We start from the raw sequence: 24710 nt of genomic DNA, 5'->3' as shown, positions 1-24710 counted from the left end.
TTGGAAATTCAAGAAAACATGACATTTTTTTGAATGAAAAAACGATAACTTATGTCAAAAGAGATCTAATTATAAGAACTTATATCAGTATTAAAGCATATTATCATTGATTTATTTTCTATTAAGTGTTGCAGGTGATGTTCGAGGTGTTACATTCTCTGATAACTTTGATCGATTAATCCATGCACCTCCATCTTTAAGTGGTGAGTATATCATCAGAAGTTCAGTTATTGAGATCTCAGGTGGCAGCACACTTGATGAGAGTCCTTTCAAAGAATGTCGTTCTAAACTCACATCAATCCGATTTGATATTTCAAGCAAAGTCAGATCAATTTGCAAGTTCTGTTTTTCCAGTTCTTCTCTTGAGACTGTTGACATGGAACAATGTACAGAACTAAAAAGTTTGAACAATTCCTTATTCTCGATGTGTGCCAAACTTATATCCATCAAAATGCCTCCAAGAATCACTTGGATTGAAGCAGGCGTATTTTATAAAAACACCAATCTTTTTACACTAACCATTCCTAATACTGTTGAAATTATTAATGGCTATTCTGGTATTGATGGCGCCACTTTTGGAAGTACCTTATCTCAAATTATTATTTCTGAAGATTCCATGCTTAAGAAGATTGATTCGGCTGCTTTTTATGGTTCAAAGATTAAAAGTATTTTCATTCCTCAGTATTTGACATCAATGGATTCTTCACCATTTTTATATTGTAAATTAGAAAATATAATAATTGATTCTCGGAATCAAGTTCTTAAAACTGACGGCAAAACAATATATAAAGATGACAATGCTACAATTTATATTGTTTCTGCATATGTTAGTGGTGAATATACAGTACCCTCATTTGTTAATAAATTATTTGGTGCATGCTTTAGAGGAGTTCCAATAACCAATATTATTTTTCCTAATCATTCAATCGAATTGAATAATTTCTGCTTTGGTGAAACTAAGATTGTTAATTTTGAATTTCCATCTGGAATCACTAAAGTGCCGTCAAGCTTCTTTTCTGATTGCCACTTATTAAAATCAGTTAACCTTTCAGATAACACTACGTCAATAGAATCTTATGCATTTAATTCATGTTTACGACTTAGCAATTTAATATTACCATCTAAACTTGAAAGGATCGGGGATTATGCTTTTCAAATATGTCCAAATTTAAAGAAGCTAATTTTTCCATCTACTTTGAGGGAGATTGGGCAATCTGTTTTCAGGAGTAGTAGTCCTGAAATCAATACAGATAGTAATAATAATTTCTTGTATGAGAACCATATGCTATTGTCAAACAACAGAACAACTCTAACAGAGTGTTTTGGAACAGACTTAAACACTGTTTTAATTGTCCCGATTGAATGTGTTACAATAGGAATAAATACATTTTATAATAAGGATATCAAAAAAGTCACATTTGCCGGAAATAATCTTACTAACATCCGAGAGATGGCATTTAGTCAATCTAAAATTGTAGAGATATATTTTCCGTCGAGTCTTCAAACACTCGGTAATGGATGCTTCAAGTCATGTTCGCTCTTGACAACTGCATCATTCAGTGGGACATCAATCAAATCGATTCCTGATGACTGCTTCCGTGATTGCACAAAACTCACTGACATCGTTCTCCCTTCTTCGATAACATCGATCGGAAGTTATTCCTTCTATAACTGCGTTTCGATTGGTGATATAGGAATTCGTGATACACAAGTATCGAAGATCGGAAGATATTCATTCAGTTTTAGTGGACTCAGTACTTTCGAATCTTCTAAGTGTCTTTCAGAACTACTATTGAACTCATTTGAGTCGAGTTCAGTTTCGCGTGTTTCCATCTGTGCGAATAACATCCCAGATGGATGTTTCCATAACTGCACAAATCTTGCCAGTCTCACTCTGTATGAAGGCATCGTCACACTATCTATCATGTGCTTCAAGGGATGCACGAAACTCGAATCTTTCACAATCCCGAGTACAACTACAACAATCAACTCTTTCGCATTCCAAGGATGTTCTTCTCTGAACTCTGTCACACTCAGTCAAGGAAGTGTTCTCAGAGAAGTTTTTGGTGGCGCATTCACAGATTGTGATCTTCTTGAGAGCATCATCTGCAACAGTGCTTCACACACGTTCAGGAACGGCGCACTCATGGATGCTGACGAATCTAATCTCATCGTTTTCATCCCATCAAGCAAGATCACGACTTTCATTGTTCCATCAACGATGAAAACAATTGGTCAATATGCATTCATGGGAAGCAAAAATCTCATCCGTGTTATATGCAACGGCGACACTCTCACGACTATCGGTTTCATGTCGTTCGCTAACTGCGTCAGCCTCTCATTCCTATACGTGTCATCGTCGAGCCTCACCACGATTGGTGATCATGCATTCGATGGATGTCCGAAACTTCGCAAGTGCGGAAGTGTTCAATGCATGAAGAACAAGAGAAACATGTTCATTGAAAAAGACATACCTTCGATCTCTTTTATTGAAGTTTGTTCAAGCTACGAACTCACATGCAAGATGCAAGGCATATATAAATTTTCGTTCTTAAATCTATTCCAAATTGTTTTTATTCTTATTTAAATGATTTTGTTTTCAAATAATCAAAATTATGAACAAAAATATGTTTATTTACATATTTGGATCATTTCTATCTCATTCTATAAACCTAGCACGCTTAACGTTTCGTTTAATATCATATATTTTTTATATATAACCTACCCAATTTTTTCGTGAAATTTTGAATTGCTCATGTGTCAGAAAGGCGACAATTGAATATCGATACTTACCCTTCATTTCCAGGAATAAATTTTTTTTGCATGACCCCCTACCCATGGGTCTAAAATGGCATATTTTTCTAAAGCATAGTGACAGAAGACAGCTAGACAATTTTGAATAGCAGAACATCTAGGAGCATCGCTAGGAGATAATAAATAGACAACCTCCTTGCAAATCTGAGAGGGTAACGGGCATGATTATTCAAGATTTGATCATGTCATAACTCACCCAATTTAGATGACACAAGTCTGAAATTTTACCACTATTATGCTGATAGGCTATTGTTAATAAACAGATCACCGTTTCGAAATTTCAAAAATATTGCAAAATATGATAAGCTCAAAATTATTCAAGCACGTGGAAAAACAGATATTTTATGATATATGGCATAAATTTTCTAAATGTACTTTCTAAATAGAGCAATCTCAAAAAAGATATAATTCGAAATAATATCACTATTCTGGAGAGTGTTATTCTTATAAAATGCATTTCAATGAGCACAGAAGCAGGAAAATATAGAATTCAAGCTTATTAGTTAAAAATATATAAAGAAATATGATTTTGTCATTTAACCATTTAATATATGCGTTTAGCAAATTTAAAATTGAATTTATTTCTTATTTAAATAATATTTAATAAGTTCGTTTATAATGAAATAGATAAATTAGAAATCTTTTTTGAATTGCTAATTTTTCAATATAGATTAGATATCATTATGTGTTATATATCAATGTCTTATGATGGAAATTATAATAAATTAAGCAATTTTGATTAGTCAATGCGGAATAGAGAAAAATGTGATAAATTTGTATGAATGTTGTGCTTTTGAGTGATATCAATGATTGCATTAATAATATAATGATGGGGAAAACACTACTATGAATTATTTGAAATTGCACTATCTTTTGATATTAATTGTCAAAATGGTATCAAAACACAAGTTAAATAACATGCAAAATTATTTGAATTATGTTACCACTACATGTAGATTATATTGCATCATGATATAATATTAAAAAATATGCTCTAGTATAAAAAATTATTATTGCAGAGAAAAATGTCATTATATATGAGTTTATCAAATACTACAGTACACATTATAGTTAAAATAGCTAATTGTATTCTAATAATTGTAAAAATGGTTTTATAGTTTGAATTATTAAGTGATTCAGCAAATAGAGATATGATTTTCTAAACTAATATAGTAAAAGAGTATTTATACATATGTGCGGATAGGTTTTCAAAATATATCTTACTGCATGCATAAAAAAATGATGAGATATTTTATTATCAATATTTTGTTTTAGAAAACTAATAACAAATTTGATCATTTGTGTTATTTTTGCGTTATCATCAGTAGAGAGTGAAGATAGTAAACAGCCCTTGGGCTGATAGGCGATTAAATACTATAAATTCGAATTTTTGCTCCACTTCTAGCATAGTATAATGGTTAGGAAACATCCTAGGAAAACTTGTTTTGTTGTAAACAGAAATTCATCAAAAGTGACACCTCAGAAAAGCTAAAATATTGAATTTTTGGAACTTTTGATAGAGCACGTTTTTAAATATTAATTAAAGTAAATGTATATTTTGTAAAGATTCTTTTTAATAAAAAAATAAAATTTTGGAGAAGAACACAAAATCTTCTGAAAAATAATATCACATAAACTCATATTATTTTCTAATATATAACTATTTTATATAAAAATCAAATTCAATGATCTTAAAAGCGAAGGATAAACCTCAAAATTTACGAATATAATGAGTGGGAATATAATGCTTATCTATCATAAAACCATATGAAATATCAATTTTTGCTTTACGCCTAATTTTTGACGACAATTAGCAAAAAATGTTAAATGTTAACACTCAGTCCATTTGAATATGAAAATAAAATTGACTTTGATTAAATGTTTTTATTTATCATGCAATTCTTCTTGCGACCAAAGATTTGAATAAAAGTTCAAAAAATAAGATAGCTTAAAAAATAATATACGGTAGTGTTTACTAATAGATGAATAGTATATAAATTCTATTAAAATGGATTTGATCCAAAAAAATATATAAAATTTGATCATAAATAAAATCGTTTTAAATTACTTCTTCATTTAAATTATAACAATTATTTTGGTTTTATATTTTTTGGATCAAATCCATTTTAATAGAATTTATATACTATTCATCTATTAGTAAACACTACCGTATATTATTTTTTAAGCTATCTTTTTTTTGAAATTTTATTCAAATCTTTGGTCGCAAGAAAGAATTGCATGATAAAAAAAAACATTTAATCAAAGTCAATTTTATTTTTTCATATTCAAATGGACTGAGTGTTAACATTTAACATTTTTTGCTAATTGTCGTCAAAAATTAGGCGTAAAGCAAAAATTGATATTTCATATGGTTTTATGATAGATAAGCATTATATTCCCACTCATTATATTCGTAAATTTTGAGGTTTATCCTTCGCTTTTAAGATCATTGAATTTGATTTTATATAAAATAGTTATATATTAGAAAATAATATGAGTTTATGTGATATTATTTTTCAGAAGATTTTGTGTTCTTCTCCAAAAATTTTATTTTTTTATTAAAAAGAATCTTTACAAAATATACATTTACTTTAATTAATATTTAAAAACGTGCTCTATCAAAAGTTCCAAAAATTCAATATTTTAGCTTTTCTGAGGTGTCACTTTTGATGAATTTCTGTTTACAACAAAACAAGTTTTCCTAGGATGTTTCCTAACCATTATACTATGCTAGAAGTGGAGCAAAAATTCGAATTTATAGTATTTAATCGCCTATCAGCCCAAGGGCTGTTTACTATCTTCACTCTCTACTGATGATAACGCAAAAATAAACACAAATGATCAAATTTGTTATTAGTTTTCTAAAACAAAATATTGATAATAAAATATCTCATCATTTTTTTATGCATGCAGTAAGATATATTTTGAAAACCTATCCGCACATATGTATAAATACTCTTTTACTATATTAGTTTAGAAAATCATATCTCTATTTGCTGAATCACTTAATAATTCAAACTATAAAACCATTTTTACAATTATTAGAATACAATTAGCTATTTTAACTATAATGTGTACTGTAGTATTTGATAAACTCATATATAATGACATTTTTCTCTGCAATAATAATTTTTTATACTAGAGCATATTTTTTAATATTATATCATGATGCAATATAATCTACATGTAGTGGTAACATAATTCAAATAATTTTGCATGTTATTTAACTTGTGTTTTGATACCATTTTGACAATTAATATCAAAAATTAGTAAAAATTGAATATATTTCAAAAGACACTTCTACTATTTTCATATGCAATCCTTTAATTTTAAATTTGTTTAATTATCTTCACATTATCGCAATCATTTAATTTATCTTTCTTATTTTATCAATTATCTCACAAGCTATCATTGATCGAGTACATATACCTCTATCATTCTCTTCTTATCTGATATTAAGCATTTAATATTACATATTTTTTCAAATGTTAAATTTTTTGCCTTTCATCTTTTATTATCTTCGAATTCTTAATTTACCTTATTTCTATTATTTATATATTTTAGTCTTATTAAGTGATATCATAATTTGGAATTATATATTTTTATCTTGCATTCAGATTTCAACTTGTGGAGTGTTGCATAATAATTAATGATAATTTAATATCAGCGCTCAATAAAAATAGGATATATCTTCGTTTTTTGAGCAATAATTGGAAAAACAACAAACAATTTGCACAAAATAAATTTAATTCATTTTTCTATTTTTATGCAAGAATTTTTTCATTTTTTGAACAAAAGGGCCATATCATTTGAAAACATACCATAAAAAATATACTTTATCAATCAAAACGATTGTAAAGTACTCACAAAATCTAGATTGAGAGGCGGTCAATGACTTTTGAGGGGAAATTAACGCATGGAATTTAATATTATTTAGGTTGATATTCTTGCTTATTATTTCAGAAAAAAATCTTAAAAATTTCAATATGAAAATTGAAAGTAATTCAAAAAATTGCTAACATGTAAATTTTAATATCCTATGCATAATTTCATATTTTGAACATTTTTTATTTTTGTTTAAAACTTAAAATTTTGCGAATTTAATATAATTTATAAAATATAATACGTATATATATTTAAAATACACTAAATTTAATTGTTAATTGACGTTTTTGGGAATGAATTTTATCAAAACATGCCTGAATCCGAAAATTTGAAAGAACGAATTACACAATCATATATGTAGAATTCAAAATACAAACTTAAAGATTGTATACGTTTAAAATTATTCAGATTGTGTTTGATTTCCACTCATTCTGTTTCTTTTGAACTCTAACACTAACATTTCATGATGATTACATGATCCATTTATACATGGTTGAATTGTTCCAGATTCTACCAGAAAATCAATCCAAATTTCTCAATGCATTCATGTTGATTGGACAAAATTTAAAATTTATCAGCCTGTTTCCAGAGAAACTCATATATTCCCTAATGAAATGTAATTTTTGCTACATTTATTTCAATCAAATTTCAAAAAATTGACTGCAGAGCTTGAAAAGGTGATGAATCATGTTGTTATTAGATGTACATATTAGATTTACTATTTCCAAAAAAATGCTCAAATTTGAATAGTTTTTAGAAATTTTGGAATTACACTCCTTACATTATATATAATTAAATGTTTAAATTTTATTTATTTTTCCCTTTTAATTTTATAACGTGCTCTATCAAAACTAACCTCTCAATTGAAGGCCACAAAATCTAAGTAGTGAGGGTACACAAATTTTGTATGGAGTACGGTTCAATTTTTGAGAGCCTCACTACTTAGATTTTGTGACTACCTTATGTTAAGTTTAAAATTCGAACAAACCTGCAAATTTGAATACTTTACATGATTTTTCAATGCCTATATTTCAATGAATACTCAAAATTAAGCCATGATTTCTATATCAAAAACATTCTATATTAAGAACTCTTTCATTTTGATTTTTTTCGAAATTCATGGGTAATCCATCATCTCAAACTATAAATTTTGAAAAAATTGCAAAACTCTCACAATATGAATAGATTTGCATCAAAATATTTTTTGTTGTTCTAGAATAGTAATTCGGTTAGTAATTAACAGATATTTTTTATTCATTCAGCAAAAAGTTGCTATTATATGTAGTAATCACAAAAACAGGCCATGTTAATATACATGAATAATGACAATGATTTGAAAAATTATCGAATGAAAAAATGAATTTAATCAAAATAGATAAACAAATTCACCATTAAATTTATCTACATACCAATAAGATTTACACATGTGGTTACAATAGTTTGTATTTATATTAAGTGGACAATTATTTTCAAAGATAATCTTCAATTATTCCTTCCATATCAAAAAAACATCACAAATTACTCGGTAGAAACGTTACCTATATTCATGCATAACTAAACCTCCAAAATAGTGCAAATATTGAATTGAATTTTATTGCAAATCTTTGTTCATCATATTTTATTAATAATAGATTGACAGCTCATAGTTGATACTTAATCAAAGCATAAACAATAAAGTTGATGAGATTTTTATTCAAATTTAAGTTAAAATAGTTAAATTAAATTCAATTTAAAATGTTTCCACGACATAAGAATTTTTTATTGGGTTCATATCCTTGTCTATTCATAAAGAATATGTTAATAATGAGCATTTGGAATGATTGAGCACTTTTCAGTCATTTACAAGTATTTATACTAAGAAAGAAAAAATAGCATCAGTATTCATCACAATGTTTAGTATTGTTACATGAAAATCTAAATTTACTTGAATTTTTTAGTTAGCATATAGAATTAAATTCATTTATTATTAGTATTGAATATTTTTTATTCTAAATAATTTTAAATCATTATATTGGCTATTTTTTAAAGATATTTCAATACCAAATCCCTCAATTTTTAGTTTTTATAGATTTTTTACAATAAATCATTTTAAATACAATTCGTAGCAGTTTATTAAGTAAATCGTATATTGGTAAAATTAAAATGGTAAAACAACAATTTTCAAATTTTTTTGTCAGAAATTTGTAATTGGATGCTCTTAGATATTAAGCTCATTATTCTTCAATGTCATCATATGTTATTATAGAAATACCAAACTAATCCAAGTTTTAAAATATGCTACTGAATTGGCACTATTGTTAAGAGATTTCAAAATTTTGAAGCTCAAAGATGCTTTCTACCTATAGGATTTACATGGATATATAACTGAATCATTCCAAAACCTAATATTTAATAAAAAAAATTAAAAAATATTGAAAGTATAAAAAATAAATAGTACATACATTGTAAATTTGTTTGGTCTAATTTTTATTGTATTTGGCTATATTTAATTTTTGGCGGTTAAACGGTTTGGTCGAATCTCCTTTTTGGATTCTAATTATATTTTCGCACGAATCACACTATGTAAATACCAATTTTGATGCGAGCCTGGAATCAACGTTTTTGAAATGCAAAAATTTTTCTTTAGTAAATTCATAAAAAATATGATAAATAGATACTACATTGTATAAAAATAATATTTAATTTATTTAATTTGACTTTTATTTCTTTAAACTATCTCATTAGGTCATGATATCAAAAACAAATAAAAAGTACAAAGTATTTATATTTAGTATGTGCTCTAACTAGTGATGTTATTCTCGTATTCTAGAACACGATATTCATCGAGTTATGATTTAAACAAAAATTACCACCAAAATAAAAGTGACGATGATACCTGGAAATGAAGGGTAAGTTTCCCTGATTTTTGAAATATAAGAACTATGAATTATGGACATTCTAAATGTCATAATTTAAGGCTAGTAAAGCATATATCAAAATTCTCGTCTATTATGTGGAGTGAGTTATAAATCACGCTTTAAGTATCTATATGAACTTTGTGGAAGCAAGCTATGTCAACACTGTGTTGAATTTTCCAGAAGAATGACTCTAAATTTGTAAGATAGGTAAATTTTTTTTCAGCCAAAATCCTGAGAAATTTTTAAACGTGCATTTTTTAATGGATTCAACAACTGCCCAAGTTATTAAGATAGCTACATGGAATGTTGCATCCTTACGTGCTAGATGGAAAGATAATTTCACATTTTATATAAATTCTTCAAAACCAGATATAATTTGCATTCAAGAGACTAAATTTCATGTCGATATGAAAGAATCTCTTAAAAACTTTAAATTAGATGGATATAAGGGATACTTCTTTCATGCTAAGAAAGCCGGCTATGCAGGTACTTGCATTTACACAAAATATAAACCAGTTTCAGTAAAGAGAAGTTTTGCAGATCCAGATGGAAGATGCATTACAATGGAATTCAAAAACTTTTACTTAATTAATACATACGTTGTTAATGCTGGTGAAGATTTAGGTCGACTTGATTACAAAATTAAAGAGTGGAATCCAAAGATTAGAAACCACATTATGGAACTTGAAAAGAAGAAGCCTGTTATCTGGACAGGTGATTTGAACGTTGCACATAAACCAATAGATATCTGGCAAGCAGAAGGACATGAAAAGATTGCAGGTTACACTGATGAAGAAAGAAAATGGTTTGATGACTTCCTAAACGAAGGACATATTGACATCTACAGAGAATTACATCCAGAATCTCATGAATTTACGTTCTTTAACTACAGAGGCCAGGCAAAATCGAAGAACCAAGGATGGAGAATCGATTACTTCATCACAGGAAAAGGAAATATCGAGAAGCTTGGTATTTCTGACTGCGTTATCGAAGGAACTATTGATGGCAGCGATCATCAGCCTGTTATTCTCCTTGCAGATAAAGATAAGATAATGAAGGATGATGAGCCAGTTACATCATCTGAAGTTGAGATGCTTACAGCAGGAAATATCAAAAGTTTCTTTGGTTGAGATGCTCATTGTATATTTATTTTATCTTGTTAATATTAGCTTGTTTTTGAATATACTAAATATATGATCTGTTATTCAAAGTGCATCCTTTAAACTTATCGAATACCAGATTCTTCTGCAATATGAAGAGTGGTTTTTCCATCATTATTTTTTCATTGATATTTGCACCATGTGGAAGAAGAACTTCGGTTGTTTCTGCACTATTAGATACTGCTGCAATATGAAGAGCTGTTGTTGCGTTATCCTTTTTTTTGAATTGATATTTGATATATTTGATAGGAGATATTGGCAAAGAGATGGAAAACTAAACATCGCCGAATTAGTTAGGCAATTGTTAACATCATTAGTTTGATCGGAATAAACTAAAAATGATTCAAGATTGTTATAATGTACACTATAAAATTTGTTTTCATTCATCAAGAATGTAACAAAGTCTACGATAATGGATTTGGACACAGTTTTTAGTTAAACTTGTATTAATTCCTCCAACTTGTATTAAACACGTTGAGAGGGAAGAAAATGAAAAATAGAAAGAGAGTCATAAAAAATAAACGTACAGTAAATGGATCAATTCCAAGAAATCGCTGATAATTTTAAAAAACTACAGATTCTTGATCAAAAACTCAATGAACTGAAGTCACGTGCAGAAGCTCCAGCCGAAAAACCAGTTCAAGTGAAGGAAGAAAATGTCGAACTTCAACTTCTTCTCGAAGAACTTGAACAACAGCAAAAAATATCTGTTCAACTATCAGAATATAACACGAAATTACAAAAGCGCTTACAAAAAAAGAAGTCTACACTTATAAAAGTTCAGGATGAATTTGATGTTTTCAAGAAATCACAAAATGATTTCATTCAAAAACGAAAGAAAGTATTCCAAGAACAGCAGGATATTGAAGAACAAAATGCCCTCAAAGAAGAAAAAAGATTAAAATCATCTTTGCAATTATTACTCGATAGAAATCGTAACTTAAAAGATGAGAAACAGTTAATCGAAAATAAGCTTGCTGTGATGAAAAACAACTCTGCAAAGAACAAAAAGAAAAATTAATATATTGTAGTGTGTATTGAATAAAATAATGTTTGCTATTATCTATTCACTGTATGTGAAACCTTTTTAGAAATATCAAATAGCTTTAACTGTTAAATGAATACCAGATGTTTCGGATATGATAATATTTGAGATTAAATCCAAATCAAGAAGTCAATTGGCATATTGAAAAGAGTATTTTGGTGTAATTTCATTATTAAAGATATAGAGTCTAGTTAAATGAAGAGGAAAATTTTCTCAGCGCAAGAATTCAGTGCGTATAAGGTGAGATTCTTAATGGATATGGAATGAAGTATTGTTTCTTATAATATTGAAATGCATTTCATTTTTTCAGATATTTCGCCAGAAAAAAAAATCAATGTTTGGAATTAATTCGCCTGAGAATCAGTACGATTATGCTGCCTGGCAGAAAATCTTTTCCAATTATGATCCAAGCACAATCTCATCGATATCACAGCAAAATCAAAAAGATATTGCCGAATTATACGAAAAATTCCTTGAGATTTTCCCTCATCTTCACATTTATTGGACAAAATATGCTCAATTCCAATTAGCTGCTTCAGGAGTTATTGATGATGCTATTAAAATCTTCGAAAGGGCTCTTGAAAAGAATATCTTATTTTATTCAATTGATATGTGGAATGAATTCATTAAATTCATCGTATCTAACATGCAAGAAAATAAGAAGATGATTCGCGCAGTCTATGCTCGTGCTCTTGATGCTGTTGGTTGGCACTTCAAGTCTGGCTCATTATGGACACAAGCTATTGATTTTGAATTGCAAAATTCCCGCAACCCATTCTTCTACTATGCAAAATCTGTTAAGAATCCTACATCAGATCTTGTTAAATTGTACAAAGAAATGCAAACAATCATTCCGAAAACAGAAACGGAAATCATTACAGGCAACAGTCTTGACATGACTCTTTCCGAATACATTAACCTTCCAGAAGCTCGTCTTGGCACTCAAATTGTCGCTACAGATGACAAAAACAGACTTGAAATACTTTCTCAGGTTGCAACCACATATGAACGCTCTGCTGCTCTTTGCCGTGAGATCCTTCCATACGAAAGCCAGATTACCCGTGATTATTTCCATTTCATAACTCCAGATGAAGCTCAGATCTCTATTTGGGAACAATATTCCACATGGGCAATTGAGAAAGGCAACAATGAAGCAGCTGTTCGCATTTTTGAGCGTGCAGTAATTCCATGTGCTCATATTGATGCAATTTGGCTTGAATATGCATTTTATCTCGAAGATATTGGTAAAATCGAAGAAGCACGCGAAGTATACGAGAGAATGCCACAAGATATACTTAAGCGCTGCAAAGTTTACCATGCGGCTTTCGAAGAACAATACAACAAAGAAAAAGCATCCGAAATTTACCAAAATCTTTCCAGCAGTGATTTTGTTGAAGAAGTCCTTGCAGCAGCTAATTATTTCCACAGGATACAGGATGACGAAAACTCAGTGAAAGTACTCACAGAAGCACAGGCAAGACTCCAAGCAGCAAATGACTCAAACGGTGCAGGAGTTGTCAACGCGAGATTGATGGATATTCAGTGGCCAACACAACCTGTTGAAAACTCCGCTGTTTCTATTGTTAAATTCTGCCAACTCGCGGAAAATGATGATAAAAACACGTTGCTCTTCAATGCTGTCTTCGGAGAACCAGCTCCAATTTGCTTGGAAGACAGAGTACAACTCGCTGTTCTTTACTACGAATTAATAAGAACTCTCAATGTCAGTTTGGATTTCCAAACTCAGTTGGAAATGAAAGTCCAACAATTGAAGTCGAAGTTATTGTGGTACAGGTCTTTCTTCGATCAGAATCAACTCATCAATGAAGTTCCGCCTGAAAGAATACAACAAAACTGGGAGAAATATCAAGAAGGCTTATAAAAAAAATGATGTTTTTTCAACTGATTTTAATTTTTTTTTTTTGAAACACTCATAAACAACAAGTTACTCATTATATACAAATCCTATGAATTCAATCGTGAATGTGTATAATTTGATATTCTCAAAATTGAATCTTATTTATTATATATTAAACTTGTTTACTCAAAGCATCACCAATACTTGGATTCCATTTTTCTTTTGAACTTATAAATATAATGGATATCTCAAGAATTTTAAATTATTTTTTTTATTATTAGATTTTCATGGATTGTAAAAAATAGAATTAAACATGTATATTTGTTTTACTCTTTATTATCTAATACAGCAATCCAATCCGAAAGGTAAAAAATTGAATTTGGATTTCAGTTAATTAATTGGCTATTTGATTAATTCTTACTCATCAGCTCCTTCTTCTTCGCCGTATTCTTCCTCTTCGTCATCATTGAGAGGTTGAATTAAGCCAACAACGTGTACATTGTAAAGGCCATTAACACTGAGAGTTACGCTGTTAAATGGTGTGAAGTCGTAGTTGCAATTTAAATGCTCGTTCTCGCCTGGAATAAATGTAGCAAGGAGCAATTTTGAATTTTCGACGTCTGGCTTTGCATTTGGATCTTCTGGATTAGGAATCAATGTTTTAATGTCTGCAATAAGACGAACTGGTTCTGCCTTGAAATCTTCTGGTAATTCGCCAAGACAGATATTTGTGATTGAAAGGCGAGCATCATCAGGAAAATCTACTGAATACTCTTCGCCTGGTTTGACAACTGCTCTCCAAAATGTCGATGGATTATCGCATTGACACTCTTCGCAATCACACATTCGTAGGTGTCACTTTTTTTATATTTATGATCTCTATCCTTATGGAATAGGATTTATTACAAAAAATCTGATGATCAGAAAGGAGCGTACATATCTGCATTTAAGGAACATCTGAATGATATTTTAATAGTTAAATGTATCTTGTTCATGAATTCCAAATTGATATGTTCAATATTCATGAATTGAAGTAACTATATAAAATCATTGAATGCATATCTTATTAATATTGAATGTCAGATACTTGATGTTGCAAGTAGCTCTGTGATTTAAGAGATAAGATCTTGTTTTGAGAATTTTAAGTAAGAAAATCATAAACAATGTAAATTAAATCTAAATGTCAATCAATTTTCCTCTAAAAATCAATAAAAAGTTTCCAAAAAAAAATCTAAAAAACAAAAAATAAATATAAAAATTACATTTTTTAACATGAAAATATTAAATTCATAAAAAATTTGGTTTATAAAAGTCATTTATTTTTACTTAAATACCGTTGTGTACTTCTGTGATTCATTTTTGAAAGAATTTTAAAATTTATCAGATGAAATACAATATATTTGCATAAGAAATTTATGTGAAAAAGATTAGTTGTATGATCTTGAACACAAATCACTTATCATTAATTTCAGATTTTTCTTTATATTTTTTGCTGTCAGAAAGTACAAAAATGTTAGGAAACGATCTTGATTTTTACCAGGGAATGCCTAACCAAAATCAACCTTATAACACTAATAACAACTATAACCCACAGGCAAACAATGCATATAACCCACAAATGCAGAATACTTATGCCCCTCCACCACCAACATTTTCTCAACACAGAAATATTTTAGAAAAGGCATCCATTATTCATGGTGGCTTTCCAGGAGAACCATCTTTATTCGAAGAACTTGGCCTCCACACTACTGATATCAAGAAAAATCTTCGTCAATTACTTTTCCCAAACAAATATCCAAAACCAATTGATCAAAACTATTTAGCTTCCATCTTTATGATTATCATTTATGCATTCAGCTTACTATTCTTCAAAGGTCCTAAATTTGGCTCAGTTTATATTGTCACAGTACTTGGACTTATTGTATTATATTTCATCTTCCAGAATATTTCTAAGGCATATGCTGAGAAAGAAATCGTCACATTATCAATTGTTTTTACAGCTATGTCATATTGCGTGTTGCCACTTATCCCAATCGCCGTAATTTCATCTCTTTTCCGCTTTTCATTAGTTGGTAAGGTTATAACAGCTATTCCGTTTGTTGGTTGGGCAACATATTGCGCAACAAGATATTTATCACAATATTACCAGAATTTTGCAAAGGAATTGATTGCTCCACCTTTCTTTATCTTCTACTATTACATGTTTTTCATTCCTCTCCTTTAATTTTAATAAAATTTAATGATATTGTTTGAAATTGATTGAGGATTTTCTCTTTAATAGCAAGTAGATCAAGTACATGTCATACTATTGACAGCTTTGATATAAACTTTTTATTGGATTTTTGTAAACTTCACAATTTTGCCAATAAATTTAAAATGCTTCCAAAGCGTCAACCAAGACCTAAGAAAGGATCAACAACCGAAACAACGGCAACAAATACAAATACAAGTACCGGCGTTCAGAATGATAGTGAAATAACTCCAGATCTTCGAATTGATAACAAACAAAATTCGCCATCAAAAATACAAGCACCATCTTCACAAAAAACTTCAGCACCACGCAATAAGACACCACATATCAGCGATTTTGAACAAGTTTTACTGAAGAATATCGAAGAAGAAAGACAGAATTTTAATGAAAACCAACAGCATACAGATAGAGCTCATACACCATTATCTCAGCGAAAGATTCAGAAGAAAAAAGCAACATATGCTGATTCATCAACTGATCCCGACACAACTACAACAGGAAGAACTACTATAGCTCTAGAAACAGAAACCAATGATCTTTTAGATCGCAATATTAAAAAGCTAGAACCAACAGCGTTTTCCTATTTTGATAGATTAGCTTATGTCGACTACTCTAAGCCTTTAGAGGAGCAGAAGTAAATATGTTTGTTTGTTTTTTTATATTTCAACACATTTTTAAATCATTGAAGCTTTTTTTCACCACAAAAAATTGTAAAAATTCAAATTTAAATCAGAGAATTTTAGTTTTTAAAGGAAAATACGAATCATAGTTGATAGTGTGAGGAATTCTAAATTTCCATTGACATAAAAATATTTTTATTTGTTACTTTTTGAAATTTTAACAAACGTCTATTTGAGAAATGTCGAATCTTCTTGCGCTTGATCAGCCAGATCGAGCTCCAATAGAACAGATTAACAAATCAAAAGAAATAATAAATAAATTGTTTGCAAATTCGGCACAAAATCTCTCGAATATGGTAAATAAACAAACACAAATTGAGCAAGAAAGAGCTCAAATAGTAAAAGCATCAAAAAAGAAGTTCGGTTTAGATTATGCAGAACTCCAAAAGAAAACTCATTCGGAAATGGAAGAAGCAGGCGAAGTTTGGGAATCGTTATTAAATATTTCAATGCCTCTTGAATTGAAGCAACAATTAGAAGAACAAAAAGCGCGTTGTGATGCAATTGTACAAGAGAAACTCGAATTCATACATAAAATGGAAGAAGACGTTTTAATGAGAGATCATGAATACGTGAACAAAGTTGCTGCACAAAAAGCTTTAATTGACGAATTTGTACACACAATGAGAAATCAGGAAAATAACATCAAAAAGACAATAAACTCAGAAATTAAAAAGATTCTTGGAGCTTACAATCAAGAAGTCACGTCTAGATCATATCAACTCGATAGAGAAATCAAGAATCTCTCAGCCAAACGCCAAGAACGCGAAACTACTCTAATGAATGACATTTTAGAATTAAATATTAGTCATCGTGACCAATTGGAAACAATACGTCAGCAAAACAACGAAAAATACATGCAAATACGTACTGCTCTCGAAAAGAAATTACAAATTGCTCAAGAAGAACAAGAAGATAGAAAAGCACAATATATTTATTCATTGACACAACTTGATTACGACTATAAGATTCTTCAAGAAACAAGAGACGAACATCAAAACAAACTCAAGCTGCAGAACGACAAAAAGAGTAGACAAAGAGATGTTTTAATTAAATTACAAGAGAGATATGAATCAGAAAAGCGAAAGTTGATTGATGTCAACATGCAAATCACAAAAGAATATACTAGAATCGCATCATCATACCGTGAACTTCAATCAAGGTTTAGAAATGTAGCTTATACAGATTTCAACAACTTTAGAGAAGTTTGGAATCTCAACGAAAAGAGATTACATGATATTGTTCTAAAGATTATTTCTGCAGACAACATTGTTATGGAACAACAGCTTGGAAAAGATCCTAATCCAGTTGATCCAGAGTATTTGCGCAGATGGATCATAGAAAGCGATGAATACGAAGATCTCACAAAAACACCTCAGCTTCCAACACAAAAAGACAATGGAGAATCAAACAAATTAACAAACACAATTTTCACAAAACCAGAACTTAGTGAAAATCTTGAGCACTTGAGAAGAATGATTTGCGATGAAGTTGGCTTCATTGTTGATGAACTTGTTAGAAATATCATTGGATTAGATCCAAATGTCTCTTTAGATGAAGATTCTCAATGCATAAAAATGGATGCTTTGTTTAAAGAACTTGGTGTTTCAACGGATGAAGATATCGAAACATTGATGTCGTATTTCATCAAAGAACCAGAGTTTAATCAATTGGAACATCCTGATACAGTTTCTCCTCATGAAGTTATCTCAGCTTTGAGAGCATTTGTCGATGCATATCATCCAAATAAACAGCAAGCACAAATGAACATTTTCAAGCAAATTGTCAATGATGCAACACAGAACACATCAAGTGAAGTTGCACGCGGAATCATGCAGCTGCAAGTCAAGATGAAGAAGCAGCTTCCAGCACAAAGAAGGTTCTGGGAAAAGAAGGCAGAGATAGTCAGCGAAGATATGTGGAGACTTTGGAATATGACTTTCAAAGGAATGCAGAGATACTACGAAGTTCTTGAAAACAGAGCGAAATTGATTCAAGAAACATCAGATTTAAGAAGACAGAATGAGGAATTGAGCGTTATCTTGCAGAACTATATCGATACTAAGGATGATACTAATCTGATTTATCCTCCTTGCGATACTGTTGGATTTTTCGATTAATTCCTTTTATTTCCGTTTTCTTATCAAAAATTGAAAGAATTTGAATATTACAAACGGATATATTATTGGACATAAATATGAATTGTGTTTTTGTTGTGTATTGTAAAATAAAAATAAGCTATATCTTATAAAACTTATTCGCCTCTCTTGCTACAGCTGCTTAGTACGTTTTATTCTGTTCGATGTTGGAATGGAAACGAATTTTGATCTATTTTCTATTTTCTCACAGAATTATTGATAAATCAAGGTATATTAGCAAACATGCATTCGTTTCATAATGTATTAGTCCCGAACATCATGGTAAATAAAGCAGAATACCTGAAGTTAGCAGAGAATTTCCCAATGTTTTGATTCCAAATCAGTCACTTTTTCAAATTGAATATGCTGAAAATCAAGAAGATTTTACCATTTTTAGGAATATCTTTTTTATGTACATATTGGCTAGCAATATTTGATAGTTCAGCATATATCAGAGATTCTTTAAGTTGTTATAATTCTGTTGGTTACGAAGCTTCTCGCGATTTTTATTCAAAAAACGAAATAATCAATTTATTTACAAACTGTTCGGAGATAAATATAGATAAAAGTTCGATTGGAGATGTCCGTGGACCAATTCTTACATACTATTTTCAAGATTCGCCACCAATATCTACAAATATGAACAATTTTGAATCAGAATTTCATAAACATCATGTCAAAGCTACAAAAATGATACTTAGAACAGATTTAACATACACTGCTCCAAAATTTAAAGCACATTTTATGAAAATAATTCGACTTCATCGAAATGGAGTTTTATTTTCGGCAAGACAGATAATTAAAATGGATCGAATCGATATAAAACACAACTTCTTTATACGATACATTGCTTCATTGATTGCGTTCGTGTTTTTATTTTTTCATAAAAGGAGAAGGCGGAATTTACTACCATTTATACTTTCCTCTCTAACTGTCATCATGCATGTTTTCCTTTTTGGTAGGTTTTTACAAACATTTAGAATTGTTGCTGCAATTTGCTGGTTGATTGAGTTTTTGAACATGCTAAACCTGAAATACAGAGGATTTTCTATAGTTATACCAATTATTCTCCTCACACTTGCTTGTTCTATGATATTTTATGGAATATTTATGACACATTCGAAATGGTTCAAAGATATTACAACGAGCTACATTGTTACCGTATCTTTGATGGTTGGAGACCATATTCAAGAAACAATGACATCATTACATGGACATTCTGCAGTATTATTTTTCAGATTTATTTGTTCGAGTACACTTGTCTTGATACTGACATTTATTATTATGGCGTCAGTCGGAAAACCATTTAATAAGCTTGTTTCTTCAAATGATACAAACCAAAATAATAATTATCAAATGTAACAATTTACAATAATATATTTTGATTTTTCGTGAATCAGAAAATTGATATTTTCCTTTTCACGTCATAATCAATTAACAAACAAATTTTTTTTATAAGTTCGAAAATTTTGAGTTTTTGAACTTATTGGCAAGTTCTCTTGTCTTTTCTATATAAAACATTGAGTCATTTGGGTATTCAAACTGAACAGCCGGTTCTAAATTCGTTCCTTCTGCCCAATTATTGAAGGAATTGATCAAAATCACTGTCGGATTATATTTCTCAGCTTCTTTCCATCTTGACTCGTAGAATGTACCATTATTTCTCTCTTTCCTTCGATGTCTGTTGTGAATCGGATTAATTAAGTCATGAAACCCAGGTGCAATCGTTGGAACGAAGAAGACATCTCTTCCTTGACAGAATGCATCAATCCCTTTCCAATCATTGACTAAAGATCCGTATGTTTCTCCTTCTGCAACAAAATATGTAATAAATCCTTCAAAACCTATCTCAAATGCTTCATGCATATTGTCGGATTTTATCAATGTTGTCATGAATAAAGGATTATACTTAGATTCTTTAAAATGTGTCAGAATTTTTTGAAATTCAAATACATTTTCGAATTTATGAGAGTCATATATGACAATTACAGGTCTATCTCCTATTTTAAGGATGCTTGTGTGATTTCCATATTTGTCTAGGTAATATTCGATCTCTGTTTTTAAAGTTGATAAGTTTCTTCCTTGATAATCATTTATCATTGCACCAATGTGAAATTTATGAGCAATTTTAATATTGAACAACATATCAACAGTATGTTTAGATCTATTATGAGTGTCCGATATGTTCATTGATGTCCATGGCACTAATATAGCATCAATACCAGATTTTTCAATATATTCGATGTGTATTGTTATAGTACTTATATTGGAGCTCGAATATCGCTCAAAAGGCTCAAAATACGCTAAAGATAAGTTATTTAATTGATCCTGTTTGCATTTGCAGGGCTTTTTATACCAACCACCTGCATAACCATATGTTTCATTGTCACCATATGATGCGAGATAAACTGCCCACACTTGTTTTTGATTCCCATTATCTAGTATTTTTGAGCATTTGAGTTTAGGACGGATTGCATTCATTAATAAATAGCAAAGGAAAGTTAAAAACATTATAGTCATTATCTCACAATAGGGATTTGAATCTTTGGTATCTTCTTTCATTGGTAATTAATAATTCTGATTCTGTTATACGCAAAATTACAGAGTGTTTGCATGAAAAATCAGGATATAAGGTCATTGGATGAATATTTGAAGAAATTATAAACAACCGAAAACACACTCCAATGCTTGTCAGTGCATTCTTTGCATTCCATTCTAAAGAAACTAATGAAGTGTCCATTTAGTTTAGATTTTATAGATAAATCACTCGATAATTTTACAGTTTATTATCCCTTACTCCTCACAATTTGATTGAAAAATTGAATGGTCACGGATTAAATAATAAATAATATAATATTAATTTCTCTATTATTTTAATTTTTTACAAAGATCATACTGTTTACAGATGAGACCTAAATCTTTTCAATTCTATGCAATTGAATTTTTGCTCAAATTTCATTTCCTATTCTTTTCTTTATTTTAGTTAAGGGATTTGTTTTTCGCATATATTTCATAACGTAAGAAAGTGAAAAAATATTTTACATTCTCGCAACTGACATCTTATAATTTTATAATTATTACATAAAGAAATGATAGGAGTCATGATATCAAAGAGAATTTTTCACTTAGGTCGTTAAATATATTCTCTTCTGTTTAAATTTGATTTTTTAAACGTTCGCAGAATCATTAAATACAATGTCTGACGTTGAACTTAGTGAATGCTCCTATCTTACTGAGATGGAAGACCCAGCTATTGCTGCCAAAGACAATCAAATAAGAGATTTAACATTTGAAAAGCAGCGCCTTGAAGATCTTGTTAAGAATTTACAATCTTCTTTAGAAAACGTTAAGACACAGCTTAAAGATACTATAGCAGCTGTTGACACATCAAATACTGTATCTTCCGAGATCCAAAAGCTCAAGAAGGAAGTTGCTGATCTAACAACTAAGAAAGAACAGTTAGAGAGACAAGTTGAAATCCTTACAAACTCATCAAATGATGCTACAAAGAAATTCTCAGATGAAGTTACATCATTAACATCCCAGAGAGATGAAGCAATTTCTAATCTTGAGAAATCTGACGAACGCGTTAATAAGTTACGTAAAGAGCGCCAAGAACTCCGTACACAAGTTCAAGAAAAGGATGAGTTACTTCAAGCCATCACAGAAGATTATCAGAAGTGCAAGACTCAGAAGAAGAAGTTAGCTCAGAAATACACAACAGCAGCTGAACAGCTTACACAGGCAGAACAAGAAAAGGATGCCTTAGCATTTGAAAACCAGAAGTTAGTAAACGATCGCACTACAATTAACTCTGAGATCGAATCACTTCGTCTCAAGATTGAAACAGCTAAGTCATTCAACAATGATATCGAAGGTTCCCTTCAACCACTTCAGAATGAACTTCAGCAGAAAAACGAATTGATTTCTGCACTTGAAGAACAGATCGATTCCCAACGTGAAGAGATCCAGAATTACGCTGAAGAACGCCAAAAGATTCTTGATATCATGCAAGCAATGCAAAAAGCTCTTGCAGATGTCGAAGGATCTTTCGAACAACTTCAGAATGAAAATGCTGCACTTAAGTTACGTGTTAAGAATGGTGCCAAACCAGTTTCCAAGCCATTTGCTACACAACAAGATTTCGATAATCTTTCTATTCCATTCACTGGCGATCTGAAGGCACGTTCTTCAAACATCATGCAGTTACCACAATATACACCATTCCAGCGTCTTCAATTAGTTCTCAATGAGTCTGCTAAGCAAATCCAGTCCTTGACAGAGCAAGTCACAATGGCCACAAAGAAGGCAGAAGCAACACAAAAGGCATTTGATAACTTTGCTGTTGATCAAGTAATCTATAGTGAGATTTGTGATGCTCTTATTGAGGATCTTAAGAAACTCGCAACAAACCAAGAACTTATCAACAACTGCCCACTCTCTGAAGGAAACGAAGACTTCCTCGAATACCTTAACCAAAAGATCGAAGAAACATCACAAGCAGTTCAGCGTGAAGCAATCAAAGATCCGAAGTATGTTAACTCAGACTTCTTCTTTGCTAATGATGTTAAGCAGCGTCAGGCTGCCATCAAGAAGCTTCTTCAACCAGAAAATTCTACATTCACACTCTTCTGCGGCCAATTCCTTACAAACGTTTTCCTTCAAAATCAGCTTAATGCCGTCACAGCTCCACTCCAGTTGATTGATAGCATGACAAAGAGTGGCGCATTGAAGGGAACACAGCTTTCAGATGTTCCACACCTCATTGAGACACTTAATGTTCGTGTCAACCATACAACAAAGCAGAACAAGAAGCTCACAAACCAACTCAAGAAGGCACAAGCTCATGAAATGGAACTCGCTCAATCTGAAAACGAGAAGAAGACAAAGATTTCAGAACTTTCTCTTCAAGTTGATAACCTTCAGAATGAAATCGGCGTTCTTAATGTTAAGCTTCAAGTTGCAAATAATGAGTTACTTCTCAAGAAGAATGAATGCGGATCACTTAACGAATTTGCTAAAGAAATTCGTGCTGGTGTTGAAGAGAAGACAAATGATCAGAAGGAAAGAACAGCTAAGCTTGAGGCTGCACTTGCCCAGAAGACACGCGAATGCGATGAGCTTTCTACACTTCTCCATGATCTCAAGAGGTCTGTTGATGAGAATACAAATGCTACAATCAAGCGCATGAGAAAGAATGAAGAAAGCTACCTCAACCAAATCGAAGCTCTCAACAACCAAGTTGATGAATATGAAGCCGAGCTCCAGAAGCGCAGAAAGATTGCAAAGAGAACAGAAAAAGCTCTCAAGGAGCAATACGATAATTCTCTCAAGGAAATGGCTGCTCATTATGAAGAAGGCAAGAAGAACCTTGAAGAAACAATTACATCCCTTCGTGACAAGGCCGAGAATTCTCGTGAAATGTCAAAGAAGCTTGTTGAAAACATGTCTGAAGTCGAGAAGAGAAATGTACAACTTACAAAGGAGAATACAGAACTTAATCAGACACTCAAGAACATCAAGCAAGAGCAGACAAACTTCAAGAACAGCATGAACAAGGCCAATCAGCAGAAGCAAGCTCAACTTGCAGCTCAGTTAATGGCTGTGGAATCAAAGGCTCAGCAGCAAATCGCCGATGAAAGACGTCAGGCTCAGAAGAAAGTCCAAGAACTTCTCACAGTTGCCTATGAGAACATCGGAACCTTCTACGGCGTAGAAGAATCAGAATATGATGTCGAAGCATACCAGCAGTCTGTGAAGAGTGCTCGTGATGATCTCGACAAACTCAGATATTTCCAGAATGAATCAACAAAGCTAGCGCAAACTGAGTAAGCTTGCTTTTTGATATTGACTTTATTTTGTTGGAATATTTTATTCTATTTATTTATATTGATATTGTGGGACGTAAACCTTATTTTTATCTTTTAATTTTCACCACTATTTTTATTAGATTGCTTTTATTAAGATAAATATCATTTAGAA

General features: G+C 30.8%; 11 protein-coding genes across 11 annotated transcripts, besides 2 other annotated features; 9 read left to right on the top strand and 2 right to left on the bottom strand.

Annotated features, from left to right (window-relative positions):
- Positions 1-451: 451 nt before the first annotated feature.
- Positions 452-2587, top strand: TVAGG3_0507900 (uncharacterized protein; the record flags this gene model as incomplete). Its single annotated transcript, XM_001324862.1, has 1 exon — positions 452-2587. One exon carries the CDS (start codon positions 452-454, stop codon positions 2585-2587), a length of 2136 nt encoding a protein of 711 aa, XP_001324897.1.
- Positions 2588-4260: 1673 nt separating this feature from the next.
- Positions 4261-4298: a mobile genetic element.
- Positions 4299-5465: 1167 nt separating this feature from the next.
- Positions 5466-5503: a mobile genetic element.
- A 4344-nt stretch (positions 5504-9847) lies between these two features.
- On the top strand, positions 9848-10835 carry TVAGG3_0507870 (double-stranded DNA 3'-5' exodeoxyribonuclease protein; the record flags this gene model as incomplete). Its single annotated transcript, XM_001324863.1, has 1 exon — positions 9857-10726. The coding sequence occupies one exon, from the start codon at positions 9857-9859 to the stop codon at positions 10724-10726; it is 870 nt and encodes a 289-aa protein (XP_001324898.1).
- A 436-nt stretch (positions 10836-11271) lies between these two features.
- TVAGG3_0507860 (uncharacterized protein) lies at positions 11272-11811 on the top strand (the record flags this gene model as incomplete). Its single annotated transcript, XM_001324864.2, has 1 exon — positions 11289-11777. One exon carries the CDS (start codon positions 11289-11291, stop codon positions 11775-11777), a length of 489 nt encoding a protein of 162 aa, XP_001324899.1.
- A 324-nt stretch (positions 11812-12135) lies between these two features.
- Positions 12136-13683, top strand: TVAGG3_0507850 (mRNA 5'-splice site recognition; the record flags this gene model as incomplete). Its single annotated transcript, XM_001324865.1, has 1 exon — positions 12136-13683. One exon carries the CDS (start codon positions 12136-12138, stop codon positions 13681-13683), a length of 1548 nt encoding a protein of 515 aa, XP_001324900.1.
- A 272-nt stretch (positions 13684-13955) lies between these two features.
- Positions 13956-14518, bottom strand: TVAGG3_0507840 (nucleoplasmin-like domain family; the record flags this gene model as incomplete). Its single annotated transcript, XM_001324866.2, has 1 exon — positions 14077-14505. The coding sequence occupies one exon, from the start codon at positions 14503-14505 to the stop codon at positions 14077-14079; it is 429 nt and encodes a 142-aa protein (XP_001324901.1).
- A 651-nt stretch (positions 14519-15169) lies between these two features.
- TVAGG3_0507830 (vesicle-mediated transport) lies at positions 15170-15883 on the top strand (the record flags this gene model as incomplete). Its single annotated transcript, XM_001324867.1, has 1 exon — positions 15170-15883. The coding sequence occupies one exon, from the start codon at positions 15170-15172 to the stop codon at positions 15881-15883; it is 714 nt and encodes a 237-aa protein (XP_001324902.1).
- A 152-nt stretch (positions 15884-16035) lies between these two features.
- On the top strand, positions 16036-16548 carry TVAGG3_0507820 (uncharacterized protein; the record flags this gene model as incomplete). Its single annotated transcript, XM_001324868.1, has 1 exon — positions 16036-16548. The coding sequence occupies one exon, from the start codon at positions 16036-16038 to the stop codon at positions 16546-16548; it is 513 nt and encodes a 170-aa protein (XP_001324903.1).
- Positions 16549-16769: 221 nt separating this feature from the next.
- On the top strand, positions 16770-18710 carry TVAGG3_0507810 (NYD-SP28 protein family; the record flags this gene model as incomplete). The annotated part of the gene is made up of 1 exon (XM_001324869.1): positions 16770-18710. The coding sequence occupies one exon, from the start codon at positions 16770-16772 to the stop codon at positions 18708-18710; it is 1941 nt and encodes a 646-aa protein (XP_001324904.1).
- Positions 18711-19091: 381 nt separating this feature from the next.
- TVAGG3_0507800 (uncharacterized protein) lies at positions 19092-20090 on the top strand (the record flags this gene model as incomplete). Its single annotated transcript, XM_001324870.1, has 1 exon — positions 19092-20090. The coding sequence occupies one exon, from the start codon at positions 19092-19094 to the stop codon at positions 20088-20090; it is 999 nt and encodes a 332-aa protein (XP_001324905.1).
- A 90-nt stretch (positions 20091-20180) lies between these two features.
- TVAGG3_0507790 (glycoprotein endo-alpha-1,2-mannosidase-like family) lies at positions 20181-21209 on the bottom strand (the record flags this gene model as incomplete). The annotated part of the gene is made up of 1 exon (XM_001324871.1): positions 20181-21209. One exon carries the CDS (start codon positions 21207-21209, stop codon positions 20181-20183), a length of 1029 nt encoding a protein of 342 aa, XP_001324906.1.
- Positions 21210-21923: 714 nt separating this feature from the next.
- On the top strand, positions 21924-24653 carry TVAGG3_0507780 (biological adhesion protein; the record flags this gene model as incomplete). The annotated part of the gene is made up of 1 exon (XM_001324872.2): positions 21924-24560. One exon carries the CDS (start codon positions 21924-21926, stop codon positions 24558-24560), a length of 2637 nt encoding a protein of 878 aa, XP_001324907.1.
- Positions 24654-24710: the final 57 nt, after the last annotated feature.

The sequence above is a fragment of the Trichomonas vaginalis genome, chromosome II (assembly GCF_026262505.1).
Source record: "Trichomonas vaginalis G3 chromosome II, whole genome shotgun sequence".
Lineage (NCBI taxonomy): Eukaryota > Parabasalia > Trichomonadida > Trichomonadidae > Trichomonas > Trichomonas vaginalis.
This window is presented reverse-complemented; position numbering and strand designations above follow the sequence as displayed.